The sequence below is a fragment of the Trachymyrmex cornetzi genome, unplaced genomic scaffold, assembly GCF_001594075.2.
Source record: "Trachymyrmex cornetzi isolate Tcor2-1 unplaced genomic scaffold, Tcor1.1 scaffold99, whole genome shotgun sequence".
NCBI classification, from domain to species: Eukaryota; Metazoa; Arthropoda; class Insecta; order Hymenoptera; family Formicidae; genus Trachymyrmex; species Trachymyrmex cornetzi.
In genome coordinates, this window is record NW_017300343.1 from 2,733,861 (window position 1) to 2,752,009 (window position 18,149).

The 18,149-nt window shown below is 35.3% G+C and overlaps 1 protein-coding gene across 6 annotated transcripts; it reads right to left on the bottom strand.

Moving 5' to 3' along the window:
• Nucleotides 1-1,897: 1,897 nt before the first annotated feature.
• LOC108770157 (uncharacterized) lies at nt 1,898-18,089 on the bottom strand. 6 transcript variants are annotated; one of them, XM_018521535.1, is made up of 3 exons: nt 18,066-18,089; nt 3,348-4,270; nt 1,898-2,655 (listed from the first exon to the last, which is right to left on the bottom strand). In XM_018521535.1, exons 1-3 carry the CDS (start codon nt 18,083-18,085, stop codon nt 2,117-2,119), a joined length of 1,482 nt encoding a protein of 493 aa, XP_018377037.1. In that variant the 5' UTR covers nt 18,086-18,089; the 3' UTR covers nt 1,898-2,116. The 6 variants fall into 6 exon arrangements, with proteins under 6 accessions (XP_018377037.1, XP_018377042.1, XP_018377041.1 ...); XM_018521540.1 differs by lacking the exon at nt 18,066-18,089 and adding an exon at nt 14,639-14,672; XM_018521539.1 differs by lacking the exon at nt 18,066-18,089 and adding an exon at nt 11,884-11,919.
• Nucleotides 18,090-18,149: the final 60 nt, after the last annotated feature.

The following is an 18,149-nucleotide window of genomic DNA, read 5'->3' on the forward strand; positions in this document are numbered from 1 at the left end:
TAAATTGCAATACAGTTACTAAATTTTACTACATTGTTCTGCATTCAATCACGTGTCATATATTTTCAAGATAATACAAAAAACTTAATTCGATAGTCACATTGTTATAAAATACATAAAATCCGTTGGCAAAGATATCACTTTGAATTATTTATGAGTTATACACGAAATTAAAAAAATTTTATACTTACAATAAAACTTTATAGATAAAGCTACACTTATCGTTTTCCCTTTAAACGCGCGCGTTGCATAATACAAAAGAATGCGCTCGAAAACTTGCGTGATATATTTTTCAACAGACGTAACGGCTTGAATGTACGGCAATTCCAGCGAGCAATGTCGGATTAGCAATTTAACAGCAAGGTCAATTACGCGTTAGCCCGAACTAATATATTAATAAGCTCGTAAATTAGGCGACCGTATACGCGATAAAAGGCGTGGGTTGCAACGCGCGTTTGAGATTAGAATTCGAAGCTCCAGTCCCACTTCAGCTGCATCGCAGGGTGAAGATAAATCGCTCTTCTCGTCTCTCCCAACGCATAACTCAATTATTCACGAGCCGTAGAACAATAGTCTTTACGAAACGAGACATCGCATTTATATAAGAGAATAAATAATTAAGATTGTTGGAGCGATAATAAGTAATTAGTTCTTCCTTCCTTCAATTTATCTTCATTCGGTGAACAGGTGCACGATGATTGAAACGCGAAAGTTTAGTTCTCACGAAGATTTCACTCTCTATCGTGCCTCCCTCTATTCCTCCTCCTAAAAAAAGAAAGGAAGATTTCCGCGCTTGATTCCCCGGGGTTGATGGATAACGTGGGAATTGTTCGTTGCGTCAGGAATAGTAAACGAAGTATGCACGGTATATACTTTAATTAACACGAGTGTATTATATATCTTTGTATTTATTAGATACACGTTATATGTACACAGTGTTTGATGCAGTAACATCGGCAAGTCAAGCTTGCTTTTCGCTATTTAATTTTCCTAAATTTAATCCGAGAAAGAGACGAAGAGTAATTTTAGCAGTTTTATCTTTTCTTCTTTTTATTTTAGCACACAGCAACTAACGACTTAAGACAGACAGGGGAGAGACGTGGATCTTACGTAATACACTAATAACACATCATGGGAATGTTCGTGTGTCATTAGACTTGTGTTACAGTGATAGCTTACGGTAGCACAGCGGATATAGTGTAACGTGTGCAAAATGCTTTTACGCCGCACTTATGAGTATTTTCCGCTGGAAACGGTCATTTGATCGTACGGAAACTAAAATATTTGCCTGAAGCCTTGCTTTTCAGTTGAGAAAAATCACTTCAAAACGCTTTTTTATAAATATATACGTTGCGATCACAATTATTTTTTTAATTCTATGATGTAATTTGCTTTGTAATTTTCTTTACAGTATCCTTGATACATTATATTTACGCAATCTTCCTAAGAACGTAATATATATATGTATATATGTAATGTTCTATAATATTATTCTTCAGATATATTAACGTTCTATGTATAGATTGCAATTATCGTACTTGATCAATATGGCCAGTCTCTGTCTAAAGTTACACGTTTGTGTCAAACTACACGCGATTTTAAGAATATTATTTTTATTATGATTTAAGTATAAAAATTCTTATTCTCACGTATGTTTATCGCAAAACGCAGCGGTCTTACTTCGAACTAGGTATTAAATAAACGAATCCCAGAATCAAACAATCATATCTGAGCCCCTTTTCTATTAATGTAGATTAACTTTTTTAATTTCTTACATTAGTTTAACTTACTTTTCACCTTTATCTAATTCTAAGAATTAGAAAAGAACGAAGAATAAATTAAACCGAGATTAATGTTAATCTACATTGGAAATAGAAATGGACATCAGTCCCGTTGAATAAAATGAAAATGCGAGATGATGACAGAGAAAGAGTCCGATATTCTGATATCAATGTATAAATGGTTTGAATATTAAAGTAGTTTGAGTGCCAAAAATATTAAAAATTTTTACATTTTTTTATTGTCTGGATAATTAAATGCAACTGTCAACGCTAACTGGGCTACTTTTTACGCGTATATCTCTCGATACTCATAACAGGTAGACACATCCTTGATTCTAGCATTCGTCTAGTTTCTCGCCTCGGGAATTCCTACCGTAACACTCAATCGCCCTCTGCAATCTCTCGAGGTATTCTTGCAAAACTTCTTCCTGGTCTAACTCCCTCGCATTGTCAGATCGCGCGAGGGATCGCTTCTGTACGAGGGCGGAGAGCATCAGAGTCACCACTGGTAGCGTCATGCCCAACAGGAAAGTTGGCGTCATGATATTTCTCAGACCATGCTTCTTGAAGCCGCGATATAGCTCCGTCCAGATACCGTCCTCCTGTTCTTCTTGATGTTTGCCTAACTTTCCGTATAAATACGGCCGGACCTTACCGGTCGCGGCGATGTAGTTGTAATAGTGAGGATCGTAGGACTGTGAGTACAATTGCGAATAATAGACGTCCTTGTGGGAAGGCGGTTGATCGGAATCGGGAAACCAGGAGCTCGCGTCTTCATAGGGAACCGGTGGGTTGCTGAGAATAGGCGGTCCTCGGTGAAGACCCGGTGGTTTCGTGTAGATCACTTCCATCGGTGCTTTGGCCTTGAAAGGAACTGACACGTCCAGAAAATGATTAACATTGTGGAGAAAAAAAATTATACAATTTATTCGCGGCGAGTGTATTCTATCTACGCATCCATTTGAAAGAAGCACGCTATTCGTCAATCATTCTAATACGCATAAAAATATTGATTTTTTTCCGATAATTGTTTAATATTACTGAATAATTATAAATAATCGAGGATGTGTGTGAGATTGAATTATATTTATTTATAAATGCAGTATTATTATGTAAATTTTATTCAGCAATCCGCGAATGTATAATCAGTTTTAAAAAAAAATTATATATTATAGTGAAAAATGCTTATTCATTCTTTCTTTCTGCATAAATCTGTTAAAAATGTGCAACGTGACGTAACACATAACACTATTCTTGTAACATTAAGTAAAAGGTCATACTTCTATCACACCAATGTTTACGCATTTGAGATAAATATTTTCAGACATGAATAAATTGAGTAATAACAAAACTTTAGTGTGAATAAAGAATCATCCTCTTTCAGAAAAAAAGATATAAATAATGGATGGAGATACTCGATAAACGTAAATCTTTTATCGAGAACAAACAGCTTTTTCTTTGTTGAATCACAATTCATAAAAAAGTATTATTCTCTCGCAATTAAGACTATTTGCCTCTTATCGAACCGGCTCGTCAGCCTTTTCTCTTTAAGATATGTTTTCTCACCTGCGATTGGCCCTTGATACAATGTCGGCCCTATTCTAGGTTGAGCGAAGGGAAACGGTTTCCCGCGTAGCCTTCTCATTCTCTCTCGCCACATTGCCGGCGTTATCATATCGTTCCTGGTTGGGAAAGCGGGTACGAGTGGCACTGGTTGCAGCATTTTCTGTGCCAGGACAACTCCAGCTGGTGCTCTGATTATGGGCTGTACCGCCTGTACCAAGGCTGGTTGTCCCATATAGCCGTAAGTCTGACCAACAGACGGCAACAGTTGTTCCCGCTGATCGACCTGCGGCACTAGTTGTGGCACCAACTGGACTTGGTCTATCTGTGACGTCTGCTGCACTTGTTGCTGGTTTACTTGAGGGACTAGCAACTGTTGTTGCTCGATGTGGGAAATTGGTTGAGGATTGAGGGGCTCAATTGACTTCGATGACTCCTGATTGATGATTGCATCCGAAGATCGCGATTGAACCTCCGGCGACTGTTGACTACGGAGATAATGATCGAGAGATAAGCGAGATTCCTCGGGTGTCTTGGAGTTTAAGAATGTGTTCAGCGCGACCTCCGCCTGGCTGATCGGTGTGTTTCCAGAAGAATCTTGAAACTGTCGAGCAGATGTATTTGATTGAAAGGTTTGAACCGAAGATGAAATCTGTGATTTGAGAAGACTATTGGTTTCCACCGCTTGCTGTGAACGCCCATCGCTTTCGGATTCTACGATCGGATATAACTTCTGAGAATGAGACGATACTTCAGGGTTGGGGAGGTCGATTGAAACGTCATTTTTCTTAGCTGCTCTCTCGGAAAGATTGCTCTCTTCCGCGATGTATTCGGTGTACTCAGTAAACGGATTTCCCTCGTAGTTGAGCTGGCTATTCGCCAGGTCGATCGCGAGGACGAGGAGGATTGCGAGCCTCATCATGATTCTAAAAAAGAAAGGAAACTTTAAAGTATCTGAAACATAACACGAAAGATATCTATAATATTATATGAGAGTTCTCTTTATGATTGAAGATCGAAATAGATTTCGACACGCAGAATCAGATATGTATGTAAATTTGCACAAAAATTTTTTCTCATCATTTATTCTCATCAGTCTATTTCAAATTGTCATTATTTATGTCTATAATAGCTTGGTTAAATTTGCTCGGTCATCTTCAACCGTTATTACATATCTCAGTGAGACTTTGTTAGCGACGAAATTTCTTGCGGCAAATTTTAATGGCGACATTCTCGGTCAAGAGAGTCGGCAATCAGACTGCCGCTATTTCAGCGGAACGAACGAGCGTGAGATTTTTAACGTACTGGAGAGGGAAGAAATGGTGCTCGCGCGGGATGCAGCTTCGCGCACATAATCACGATTGTCTCTTAATGCCCGCGTAAGTGGAACGGGACGGGAGAATGTCTCCCCGCGGCAATTTTGCCTCGAAGTCCTTTGCCATTATTTACAGCGGCTATCATTTAGTGACCGGATTCGACAGATGCTAGATGCGAACAATCGAAGAGATAGATCAAGGCACTACAATAAATATGTATTAAGGTAAACGTCCCAATGACCGGACACGTACCTATGTTCGGACACTTACACATAATTTATTGCCTATTATTAATCCCAAAGGCTCTCTTTTTATTACAATATTATAATTTAGTTACATTTAAAAATTACAATTAAATTATAATATTGAATTTAAAAACATTTGAGATTAATAATATTAATAAATTTTGTGTAAAAGTGTCCGGACATAGATACATGTCCGGTCACTGGGACGTTTACCTTATAATGCATTATTATATTCACAAATCGTTGACGGCGTGACACTTTCATCGATCAAAAGGCGAAGATCGACCAACGAAACGCGCGGGAAGAATTTCAGTGACTTGTAAATATTGAATTAACTCGATTTGTCACGATCTCTCATTTTCGACAATTCTATAGAACTCGTAAGATTTCTCCGTTAACAGATATTCAAAATTCTACCAGGGCACTGAACTGATGGATCCATGGAGAGGGGTCCATGGCCTTCTCTTGGAATCTCCTTTTTTAAAAATATTTATAGAAAAGTTATATGTATATTTGTAATTCTGAAATGTTTAATCATAACTTTAATTTTTCCAAAATTATTTTTTAATCAAATATAGATTCTATTATATTATTCTTCTTTTATATTAATATAATTTTAAATAAAACGTTTTATAAATCATACACTTAAATAATAATTTTTCAATGTAATAATTTAAATAAAAATGAATATCATATTGTATTCATATATATCTGACCTTAAAAAAAAATTTCACTTAACCCTCCCCCCTTTGACAAATGTCTGAATCCGCCAATGGGGATTAATGCACTGATAGCAAACGTGTGCAGTATTTCAGAACATTAAGATAATGTTACAGAAAAAAATGTAGACGTCTCTGACATTCTGTATATCGCTTAAGTCTTTGAAATGTGAAAAACATGATGAAAACATTGAAACAGGAAGCTATGAGATACGACGCATCGAAAGTACTTGCATGATAAAACGTGACCCCGAAACGGAAGGGAAAAGCCGTTCTACGAGAGAGTGAGGAACAACGCGAGCACGTTTGCCACGTGTATGCTGGCCCATACCTCAAGGAGAGAGTATTTGGGCTCCAAGTTTATTCGATACGATGCAACGTACTCGAAAGCGTACGCGATCGCTGCGTCATGTTGGAGAGCGCGACGCACGAGATGCACTCTTTTGTTCAAGGCTTCACGTTTAATGGAGGAAGCTAAAGAGAATCCTGACTCGACAAATCTCTTTCAATTTTTCTATTTCTCGCTCGATTTATTCTTCTACCTTATTGACGACGTATGGAGTTTGGCGTTAGTCGCGACATCATTTATGTTGCTAAGAACTACCTACTTTTTTTAATCTGGGGATCAATCATGTAACTTTTTCTTTAAGATGGAAACGTGAAAAGTAAAAATTTTGTGTATGTATGTATGTATGTGTGTATACATACACATACACATGTAAAAATGTTCACTTTTCACGTTTTCGCTCTACAGAAAAAGTTACATGATCGATATCCCGGACGTGCCGCCGTGTTGGAAAAATATGACAATTAAAAGTTATCTCGCACGCCGGACAATTAAGTCTGTAATTGTTCGTTAAATTAGCCAAATCATTATAGCACGTGTTCACTATAAAATTTTATCATCTCATTCGGTTACTTAATAATGTTCGGACAGAATTATCTAAAAGACGCGTAAGTGGAGGTTAATATCTCTAACACAAGAATTAATTTCTTTATTTTTCAAATGCCAACAACCTAATTATACGCCTTTTTTGTCATATTGCAATCCAAGATAAATTAATTTTAGTTATATTTATTATTATCGCGCGTTAATGTTTCAGTTTTACTGTTACAAATAACGACAGGAGATAGCTTTCTGTGCGAGTGCGTGTCCATTCGAAAATTATTTTCTGACGCAAATTGTTCTACGACTTTATGGTAATTCCTTGCACGATTCCTGTCCCATTGGCTGTTTCTCAGCTTTCTAAAACCGTTAATTCCATCTTAGGTATTCAGTGTACGACCGAAATTCAATAGTGCACCCATATCCACCTGATTTATCGCGATTGACCTTAAATTCGGTCTCTATTTATCTATTTATTCTCTATTTATCTCTATCTATTCATCTTACTTTCGATCTAAGGTCGATAATTAACACAAGAGCAAATAATTTCGATTGTCAAGAACATTTTTTTTCACGAATATTTAATTAATTTAATATTTTCTCTCTCTGTCTGACATCCCAAGCAGCACAGCAGCACTTGCAAAACGCTGAAAAAGCGCTTATATATATTTTTTTAGCGCTTTATCAACGCTTTTTTTAGCGCTGTGAGCTACTTGGGATATTAAAGATAGTATTATATATCTTTTGAATTTTAACGTCCATTATTTAGTTTCATAAATATGTATATTATGCGTCTCATTATTCTAATTTATTCGTGTCAAAATTGAAATTTAAAGGATGATGACAAGAATATACTAACAGGAATACATATTGATAAATAGAGAGACATTAAATTACAAATAAAGCGTAGGGTAACTTATTAAGTTGGCTAAAAGGCACATTAATAAAGACAGTTAAACTGTCTTTATTAATGTGCCTTTTAAGCCAACTTGCTTATTACTGAATTAATTATTAAATATTGTAGCTTTAATTTTATCTGCTTGCAATCAATATCGGGTTTTCAACTATTTCTTTTTCTTATAATATTTCTTTAATCTAAAAAATGTTAGTACTTTATAATGTTTTTGACAAAAAAATAAAAAACATGTTTTTGTCCCCATTAGTGAGTCCTCCAAGCGGCGATGGCCCTATTAATGTGCCCCCAATTTGTGTGCCTATCCACATTTGACTCATTTTAATATATAGTTACTAACCAGGTAATAAATTTAAGCTAATTGTTTAAGTTAATATTACATAAATCATTATTTCAATTATATTATTTCAATACTTATAACACAACGTTCTCAGCTCCAGAGCACACATTAATAGGGACAAGCTTAAAATCTTGCGGTACATATTACTAGATTTACATAAATTCCTCATATCTTTTGAAAAATATTTAAAATACTTTAATGCTCAAAAAATAAAATATTATCTTCGGTATCGTATGCATTAATAATTTAATTTAACAAGAAAAAATATTTTTTCTTACTTATTCGTCCTAGTTTTCTTTATGACTGATCGAAATACAAAAGCACCCTAATAGGGACAGGTACAGTAATTGGGACAGTTATCCTGTATTAAAAGATATTGAATTGTATAATGGAATATTTAACGTAAATTTTGCAGATTTTCTCTAATGACGAATATTTCAACCGCAAAAGATTTATATCGTTTTCAATCTACAAAGATCTTTGAGTCATATGTAACGACAAAACAATCCTCCATAATAAATTTTCAGACGCATTCAACTCGCGCCATTTTTAATAGCAGTAATTAACTGCTATTTTATCGCGTGACACGCTATACAGTTACGATCGCATTATTCCAATTTTTGTTGCAGCATAATCATTAAATTAAATAGCTATTAGTTTCTCACACATTTCTGGAATTAATCTTTGAATAGTTCACTTTATCAGATTTATTCCTGCGGAAAAGGACATTTGCACTCGATTTATCCGGCACATTCTTCACACACTACGTTCAAAATTAAAGAAGACATCACTGTCGCGGATTATAATTAGCAATGTAGTCGTAGGATGTAAAATAGTTTTCGAAATCACTTAATCATTCCAGATTACGATCACAAAACATTAACCCCAATCTTTTTAATAGAATTCCAAATTTCACGTATATGTGTATATTTTTTACTCATTTATGCGTGATTTGTGACGTTGGAGCAGAGGATTAAGCGTTTTACGAATTATTATATTCAATATTCAAGGATATATGCGATAAATGAGCACAATCCACGTAACACAGCAGCGCCTGCAAAGCGCTTAGGAAGCGCTTATACAAGTGACATAAGCATTTTCTGACCGCTTTGCAGGCTACGGTACGTGGGAAGTGATAAATGAGATGTACTCGAGTGTTTGGTTTATTTGAGTGATCCCGGGATTAATGCTTGATTTTCACCTAAGGCGATAATTCGTCTCGAGATCGGCCGACAACGACGTGATGCGCGATCGATCGGTCAGCCTGCCGATTGTTGAACTTGACCTGATCACCTTATCTCCAGCTGAACGAACGTACCTTCGCCCTTCTTAATCGCGACCGCGCGCGAAGAGACGACGAGTCCCATCGGTCGGTGCGGCACCAGGAGTACTGAGATGCCGGGATCAACCAGCCGGGAAAGGCATTCACTTCGCTTCAGGAGCAAACTCCCTACCTTGACACCTTGGCCGCGTCGGCAATCGTCGGTTTACCTCATAATTACCCGGCTACTCGTTCATTCCGTGGGAGGACCGGTTACGACCAGGACAAAAAGAAGGAATCGAGGGACGAGTCATCGGATATTCCCAAAACATTTCAAGGTTGACCGACCGTCTAGTCGACCGGTATTTCCGGAAAAGGATGTTGACGAGAGCAGGAATCCACGTGGGGCGATAGATTATACACGGACTATTTAAATATGCAAATGATAGAGCGAAGGTGAAGGACACCTACACAATCTTCCTTCTTTAGCGACAGTTCCTTTTCAGGAGAAAGGAATCCTCTCATGAGAGGGAAAGAGAAAAATAGTGGGTTTATTAGTGTCTTATAGTGCAAGCCCTCTAAAAACAGAAACATTAAGTTATAAAAACGAGTTAAGATAGGCATTTATAGTCGATTTTTATGTTTGAGATTATCTCATGTACAGTCTTTAGATGTCATAAACCAATCAGAGAATTACATTAGTATCTTAAGACATTATTTAAAACTGTCTTATAATAAGAACGGACTATTAATACCGTCTTAAGAATAGCAGAATTTAAGAAGTATGCCGATAAAAATGGAAAAACAAAAAGAATGTAAACAAAGTATACATAAAATGAAAACTAAGAGAAAAGCGATTTATAAAATAAAGACATAAATGTACAAAATGAAGATATAAATGTAGGTTCATTTAGCATTATTAATAAGACGCAGTAACTGAAAATAATGAGATAACGCAGAGCGCTGAGAGAGAGAGAGAGAGAGAACATTTTCAAAAAATTTATATTTTATTTTCACGAGATTAAATAGTATTAGGTGTTAAACTTAATTCCTGCCGTTTTTTGTCTCCAAAATTGATTTGTTTCGAAGGGAAGATGAATGGATACCTCAATCAAAGTAATTTCCTCTATTTTCTACTTTATTACTAATTAATAATACTTTATTAATAATACTTTAAGATATTTCCCTTCAAAACAAATCAATTTTGCAAACGAAAAACGGCAGGAATTAAGTTTAACACCTAATAATAACTGTGTCGCGCCCTACTACCCTTTGATTATTATACCGTGACGATTTTGCATAATAGGATGAGAGAGAGCAGTATGCGGTGTAAAAATGAAGTTCAGTTATTCGATCCTTATCCGATATTCATTGATCATGACGCATGCTCCTTAAAACTCACTAAGCCGGTCTTCGCGATCATAATTCTCCGAGCCAATGGGGCATAACGCGATAATCGCATCTTTGGATCGAAGAAGCTGGATGAGTGCACTGTGTCGCGAGATCCGGTCGCCGGCAGTGCCACGGAAAGCGTACGATCGTTGCGCAATAACAAAACGGTTGCCGACGAATTGTCTGCCGAAGGTCGCGAGTCGGATAACGGTCCTCTACGGTTAAAGACCTACTTAGGGGCACGGAACTTGAACTCAATTCGCTTATCTGACCCCCCCTTGGAGTCGGGCTCAGGCGGACCCGGCCGACCTGCTGAGATTTGTTTAGCCTCCATAAGCATCGCGAACGGGGACAAATGCGAATTATCACCGATATAAGTGTCCTCGTATCGATGAGACTTCACGGTTCGTGAACGAGATATTATCTGCACGTATAAAATGTTTCGCAGGAAAGTGTCAAGGATATCGTTAAATCGTGATCTCCGGAAGCACCTCTAGGAGATTGAAATTAATTCCACTTAAGTAATATTTGCCATATCTTTGGATCGTTTTAGTATTTTAATTGAAAGATTAAACCATATATTTTTGCGTTGTAATCTGAAAACTACAATATAGTGTAATAGCAGTGTGTTAAATGCCAAGAAAAATCATTATCGATATATTATCATTATAGTTGATTATTTATCACTCGATTAAAATTAGTTTGCTCGAATGTAACTTTTGTTAGAATTGCCAATTTGTTCTTTTTTATTTGATCAATAATTATTGAATAATTTACTCGAATAATTACTTAAAGATAATACTTTATTTTTTCTAAAGAAATTTATATATATAATTATTTTTGAATATATTTATTGATTTAGTAAGAGTTCTTCTATAAAAGAAATCTAATAAAAGAACTAAGAAGCTCCGCCGGATTAAAAAGAAGAGAAAATATACAATGATCAGATACAATCGCTTATACGGTACTACAAAAATGGGACACGTTCTACAAACCTTTACCTTAATTTTTTAATGCTTAAACTCTATCTACATGTTTATTCAACTCTACATTTTTATTCAAATGAATTGTCTGCATTGCTAAATAAGTACGTTTCACCGAAGATAAAGAGACATACATTCTTTTATCTTTTTCCTATAAAATAGCAATTGATAAAGATTGTTCTAAATTCTCTTTTTTCGAAAATAATTTTATTGCTTTCTATCTGTTTCCTCTGTTTTTTTTCCACACACGTGCGTAGCGAGTATCATGTATTAAATAAGCAGTCTCCAGAACTTTCAACGGAGATAATAATAAGAAATCGAAACCTCATCCTCTTTTCTCGCTTGAGGGCTAAAGAGCTTACTGGATGGAATTATTTCCTGCAAGGGTGCAATCTAGTGATCGATTAAGTGTACCAGGTCGAGGCGCATTTGAAAGCCAGCCCGACAATGTCGAAAGGCAGCAGAAACAAATCGCTGAAGTTACCGTTCGTTAATCCCGCGATGTTCATCACCGTGCAGCCTCAGTTCAGCGCACTCCTCTTTTGAACCTGATGAGATTTTAAAGAAATTGCGTCTTACTTTGATGTCATATTACAAATATGTGGCATTTATTCTTATCTCAACTAACATCGCGATTGGTGCGAAACACATTAATCTGACACTGACTTTAATTTCTCTGATGATTACCGGTTTGAGATAAACTTTGGACAGTTGCACTTGAACGATAAGTGTGCGTCCTCGTGAAATAGTTGAAAAAAATATTATCACGTTGTAAAACGAGACTTCGAACTTTAAGATTATAACACCGCGCTCGTTTATCTATGATCATTCTATTTCTCACGTTCTTTATATAAATATGCACACTGAAAAAAAATCTTAATTTCAAAGAAATATTTCTTTGTTCATATTAAAAAAAATTATTTCTTTGGATCAATGAAAATTTCTTTGAAAATACAATATCTTATTTCTTTGAAAGTACAATATCTTATTTTCAAAGAAATTTTCATTGATTCAAAGAAATAATTTTTTTGAATACGAGCAAAGAGATATTTCTTTGAAATTAAGATTTCTTTTTTCAGTGTACGAACCTATTAAATAACGAGATTAAGATGCTATATTTTAAATTTATGTACATGTATTAGTTATATAATTCAATATACAATCCTTCTGCATCTATACATAGTTGCAGTCTTATATTGATCAAAGGCGTGATGTAATTCATCATCCACCAATACAAAATCAGCTTTGTCGTTTTTCTTCTTTATCTCATTGTCAATAACAGATGCAAAACAGGTTCTCTTGATCACAGATTTGACTTTAGGGAAAGAAAGAAATCACACGATATTATCTAGTGAGTATGTATGGTATTATAGCAGTGTAATTTACTTCTTGATCAAAAACTGCCTCACAGAAAGTATTGAATGGTATTGACCTGATACAGGATGAAATTTTTTTTTCCCAATTCTAGTCTTTTTTCTTCTGACTCTTCCTCTCAGAGTCTATTACTATAGCTTATTTGTAATAACTTTGATATACATTCTATAATACAGTTAGCCGTTATTTATAAGCTTCAGTCTTAAGCCGTAAGACAAGTTACAGCCAAATGTGATGAATAATTGATTATAATTGGTCAATTTCTTACGGCTTAAAACTTTATATAACAGCTTTGCAATCTATACTTACGAAATTGTGGTCCACAGACTAGTACTTTACACAACAAACAATGTAAAGTTCTTAAAATTAGACTTAGACGTCTATTCTTAAAACGTCTAAAATTAAAACGCTATTGTACTACGAAAATTTATGTATATGTATGCGTACCATAATAGTGTAGTAGTATATAAAGATATGGCGATGTGTTGCTTTTTAACAAAATAAAAGTAAAATAGGGATCTCGTTGAAGTTGGGCTTCACTTTAGAATCTCCTTAATAGATAGACCTCGAATATATACATATAATATATTTATGTATTTGTCGAAGCAATTTTAAAATTGTATAGCTATTATTTTGCTTTAACTTACTTTTATCTTTTTCTAGTTCATAAAAATTAGAAAAAAATAAAGAGTGATTTAAACCGAAATTAAAGTTAATATCCACGTTGGTAGAAATGAGTACCAGCCTGCGATGGATCCAAACTCTGATTGTATCGAAAGTTTCAATTAAAATTTGCTACCGATTTAAAAAAAATGGTTCCATTTCAAGTGAGAGTCTAATTCAATTAACATCTACCCTTTACAAATAATTTCATTGATCATCCAATTTGAATTCTGTTGAAATTAGATTTATAATATATTGAATTTTTAATTTTGTGTATTGAATTCTGTATGTATAATTACTGTAATTAATCACGGAAATTTTTATAGTGATATAATTTTTAATAAGTTTTGATTGCGATTATACGACTGCGTTTGACAAGCACGTTATTAGCGCTAGTCATTTTATCTTTATCATTCATCAGACGTAATTAAATAAAAATAAAAATAAGGAAATAAAAACAGAATAATGCAGCTTATGTATCCCAAATACAGCTTACGTAACGTGTAATTATAATTGCAAGCAGATGGTGTTACGAACTATGTATGTTATTTCACGCATTCTTTATCGTTCACATGCATCAGTATAAATTTCTATGATTAATTACAGTAATTATACTCATGGAATTGAATACAAAATAAAAAATTTAATATATTATATCACTATAAAAATTTCCATGATTAATTACAGTAATTGTACGTACAGAATTGAATACAAAATTAAAAATTCAATATATTATAAATCTAATTTCAACAGAATTCAAATCGGATTATCAATGAAATTATTTGTAAAGGTAGATGTTAATCGAATTAGACTCTCACTTAAAATGGAACCATTTTTTTTAAATCGGTAGCAAATTTTAACTGAAACTTTCGATACAATCAGAGTTTGGATCCATCGCAGGCTGATATTCGTTTCTACCAACGTGGATATTAACTTTAATGTCGGTTTAAATCACTCTTTATTTTTTTCTAATTTTAATGAACTAGAAAAAGTATAAAAGTAAGTTAAAGTTCCTTCTTTTTTACGTACGAAAATTGTAACAATTAAATTTGCATCTTGCATTATTAACAACTTGCGGTTGATTCCTACGGCCTTATCTATATGCTTCTTATTTACGCATTCTTTTTTAATTTTTTGATTCATAGAACTAAAAAAAAAAGATAAAAAGTAAGTTAAAACAAGATTAAAGCTAATCTATTTACATTGGTAACGAGCGTGAGTCGATTCTTTCATTGGACGCGAGGGAAACCGCGAGCCACGCGTTCTTTACATCCTTCGCGAGTGAAATCTTGGCGCGGGAGTATCATCGATGATTAATCACCAGTGCATCGCATCAATGTGCTTGCACACGAATGCATCGGGCTGTTATGTAACCGCTGTCGCGCGCGGCTTCTCCGGCTTCGGCCAAGTGATTTATCAAATACTGGTACTCGGAAGGATAGCGACAGGGTCGCGAACTTTCCGACATCGGCGATTATCTTGGACGACCAGGAATGAACTACTAATCGATAGGTTCTGCTCGAATCAGCTACTCTCTCGCACTTTCCACATTTGGAAAGTATAAAGTAACGAGCGTAGATTACGCATGGATTTCCTCGCCGACAGGAAAAGGCGAAAATTGGAGCACCAAGAGAGCGGAACACCAAGCGAACAAAACTGGACGTCTTTTGTTCAGTTGAGTCTTTGGATAATCTATTAAAGATGTTTTCTTAAATTACAGTTTCTAAATTATGTAAGAGGATGCAATTATAGCAACTGCAAAATTGACAGATATTCTATCACGATATTCTATCACATCCTTGCGTGACCAATAATCAAGTGATTATACGATAGTTTTTGTCAAATTAAACGCAATTTTTTTCCGCATATTAACTTAGTTTTTTTATCTTCACGTGTATCTAGCAAGCTGCTTATTCATTCTCGATTAGTGTTCGAAAAAAGAAGTAATAAAATTGAATGACTCTTCATAAACAATTCTCATAAATGTTAAACACTGAAGATTGAAGACTGCGGTGCTTTCGATATATGTGCACTTAATGGAATAGCTTGCCCCGCTTATTCTGCGTGACGTGAATTTGCGATATATATGATATTGTCAACATGCGCTAGAATTATCCTCTTGATAGCTCAATCATTCGGATATGTCGCAATGAAATTGTACGACAAAATCTTCAAGGGTATCGAGAAGATCGCGAACTCGAGATCAGGTTTTTCTCTAGGAAGTTAATAAAGTTTCTTTTATTATCAGTTTAAAAAATAACGAGATAATCTGTAAACAAAGGTTAATTAAATTGAAGGAAGGAAACATGAAGAACTTTGAAAATATCAATTTTTTTCTCCATTTTGATTTTTTATCTTACGCTATAATCATACAATGTTGAAAATTTGTTTTTGATGTTACGTCTTTAATGCTCGTGCCAAGACATGCAATAAACGTCCACCTGTATGATATATCTTCCCACTTCTGTGCATCTGTACACCTATGCCAACAATTATCCGTTTTCTCAGCCCGTTTGAAGATAAACACATTTGATGCACGAATATCACGCCCATCCGGTGCATCTGCACCGAATACCACGCATTTCTCATCAGCTGATCATACTACTTATAGATAATATTAGAGATAATGCACTTATCGTAATATAAATAACATTATAAATCTCGTTATTAACACTATCGAGATCGAAAAATGCTGGATCGTAATTACATATATAATCGTATTTCGACATAACAATTTTTTTTTTAAACACTAAGTATAAGCGTATTCAGGCCTATATGACGAAATATGATACATATGCATGTACATATATAGAATATAGATAATTCACTGGGAATTATTTAGGCAAAAAAGATCTAGCTTTGACCATCATAGGTAATATTTTTCGCAATAAATTTATTTAAGGTTTTCAGCACATTGTCAATTTAATTTAACTTGTAATATTATTGCAGTAGTTTAATTGCGTTAGATAAAGTCCGGAAATATTTCGGCGCGCAGTTTGAATAACTACAATACAAAAATATTATATATATGCATGTACATATATAGGATATAGATAATTCATTGGGAATTATTTAGGCAAAAAAGATCTACCTTTGACCGTCATAGGCCTGAATACGCTTATACTTAGTGTTTAATTCTTGTCGGTCCGAATAAAAAAAATTTTTTTTTTATTATACTTGTATTATATGTCAGAGCTGTCTAAGGTACCTATTATGGAACATATCGGAATGAATTCTGATCGGAATAAGGAATTATTCCGTTTTCTCCAGAAAACATAATAGAAATTTAGGGAATACCCGGGAAAAAATATTATATACGAATATATGGACATATTTTATATATAAATTTACATAAAATATAGCAATTTTTTAATATAATTATATATAATTTTATATAATTGTAAGTATTTTAATATAATTATACAATCATAAGTTATATATGAAACATTTTTTCCCGGGTATTCCCGGGTATAATTGAATAATTCCGATCAAAATCCAGTCCGACTTGTTCCATGATAGGTGCTCAGGACCGGGTATTTTTAGCTTGAAATTAAAATCTCGGTATGCATGCTTATTACCATTCCTACTCCTCGCTTATTACCATTCCTACTCCTTTATTGCTGTTTCATCGTAGCGCCCGACTCTCGGTCTCAGGCACTGGTCTGAAATCGTTAAAAGTTTTGGACCTGTGTCATTCATTATAAAAGTATTCTGTTAAAATATTATAAAATACTATTATTCATAATCATTTCAATTCACTTTAACGAGCGCATTGGAGTGAGTAGGAGCTGTGGTAGGAGCATATTGTAGAGCATGTTGAAGCATGCGACAGGAACAAAGTAGAGTCTCTATTGCAAACGTTGCAGCAATGTTGCTGCAAGTTCCTGTGTCATGTGGGTGGCGCTATATGCAGACCAGATCGTGCGTACTTACAATGTCATATATATACGCGATCACGAAACCATAAAGTTACATAGAGGGAACGCGATCTAGTTCAGTTTGATTGACAATGCGTTTTCGATTGCAAGTATCGAGTGCATACGACCGTCGTATTTCGGGCAGTCTCCAAAAATCGTGGCGTGCGGTATGCGGAAAGTTCGAATGTTCCCTTCGTTTCGGAAACAATCAAATAAGAAGTTAGACACATGTATTGTCAAAATTATTCCATTTTCCCTAAAAAAAAAAATAGCATGAAAGAAGAACATCAGGCAACACAGAATAGAAATATTCCAGGGAATAATTGAACAATTCCGAATGGTTTCATAATACATGCCCGGAAAAATGAAAACCTCCGGACATTACATTGATTACATAATGACTCCTCCCTCCCCCCCTTCGCGGAGAGCGCGCGAGTGACGTTCCATGTTCTGTCAATGAAATTAGGGAAAGAGAGCGCGAATATGTCACTCGCTCAACGTAAATTATAGCGGTAGGTCGGAAGCTACGGCGCGTCTCGTGTGATTGCGCGTCATTGTTTTCGCCGTAATAATTGTCGAAGGCACGTCGCCGTCTCGCGGGATGTGAGACGTGAGTCAGGGTGGTATCGGTCGGTCGTGATGATCACAGCCGCGGCGCATCGTCAGAGGTGCTTATCTACGTACGTTTGGCATGCTGTAGCTGGTAGCATACCGTGGCATACACTGGAGCATACTATAAACGCTACACGTGTATACTCCGCTACGCGCGGCGGAGTCGGCGGAGACGCGGACGCGG

Excerpts from the sequence above, each read along its gene's own strand:
- LOC108770157 (XM_018521535.1), bottom strand. The coding sequence starts at position 18,085 with ATGCTCCAGTGTATGCCACG. Across the intron at positions 4,271-18,065 it reads ATGCTCCAGTGTATGCCACG|AATCATGATGAGGCTCGCAA; the intron begins GTATGCTACCAG and ends TTTCTTTTTTAG. Across the intron at positions 2,656-3,347 it reads GTATCAAGGGCCAATCGCAG|TTCCTTTCAAGGCCAAAGCA; the intron begins GTGAGAAAACAT and ends TGGACGTGTCAG.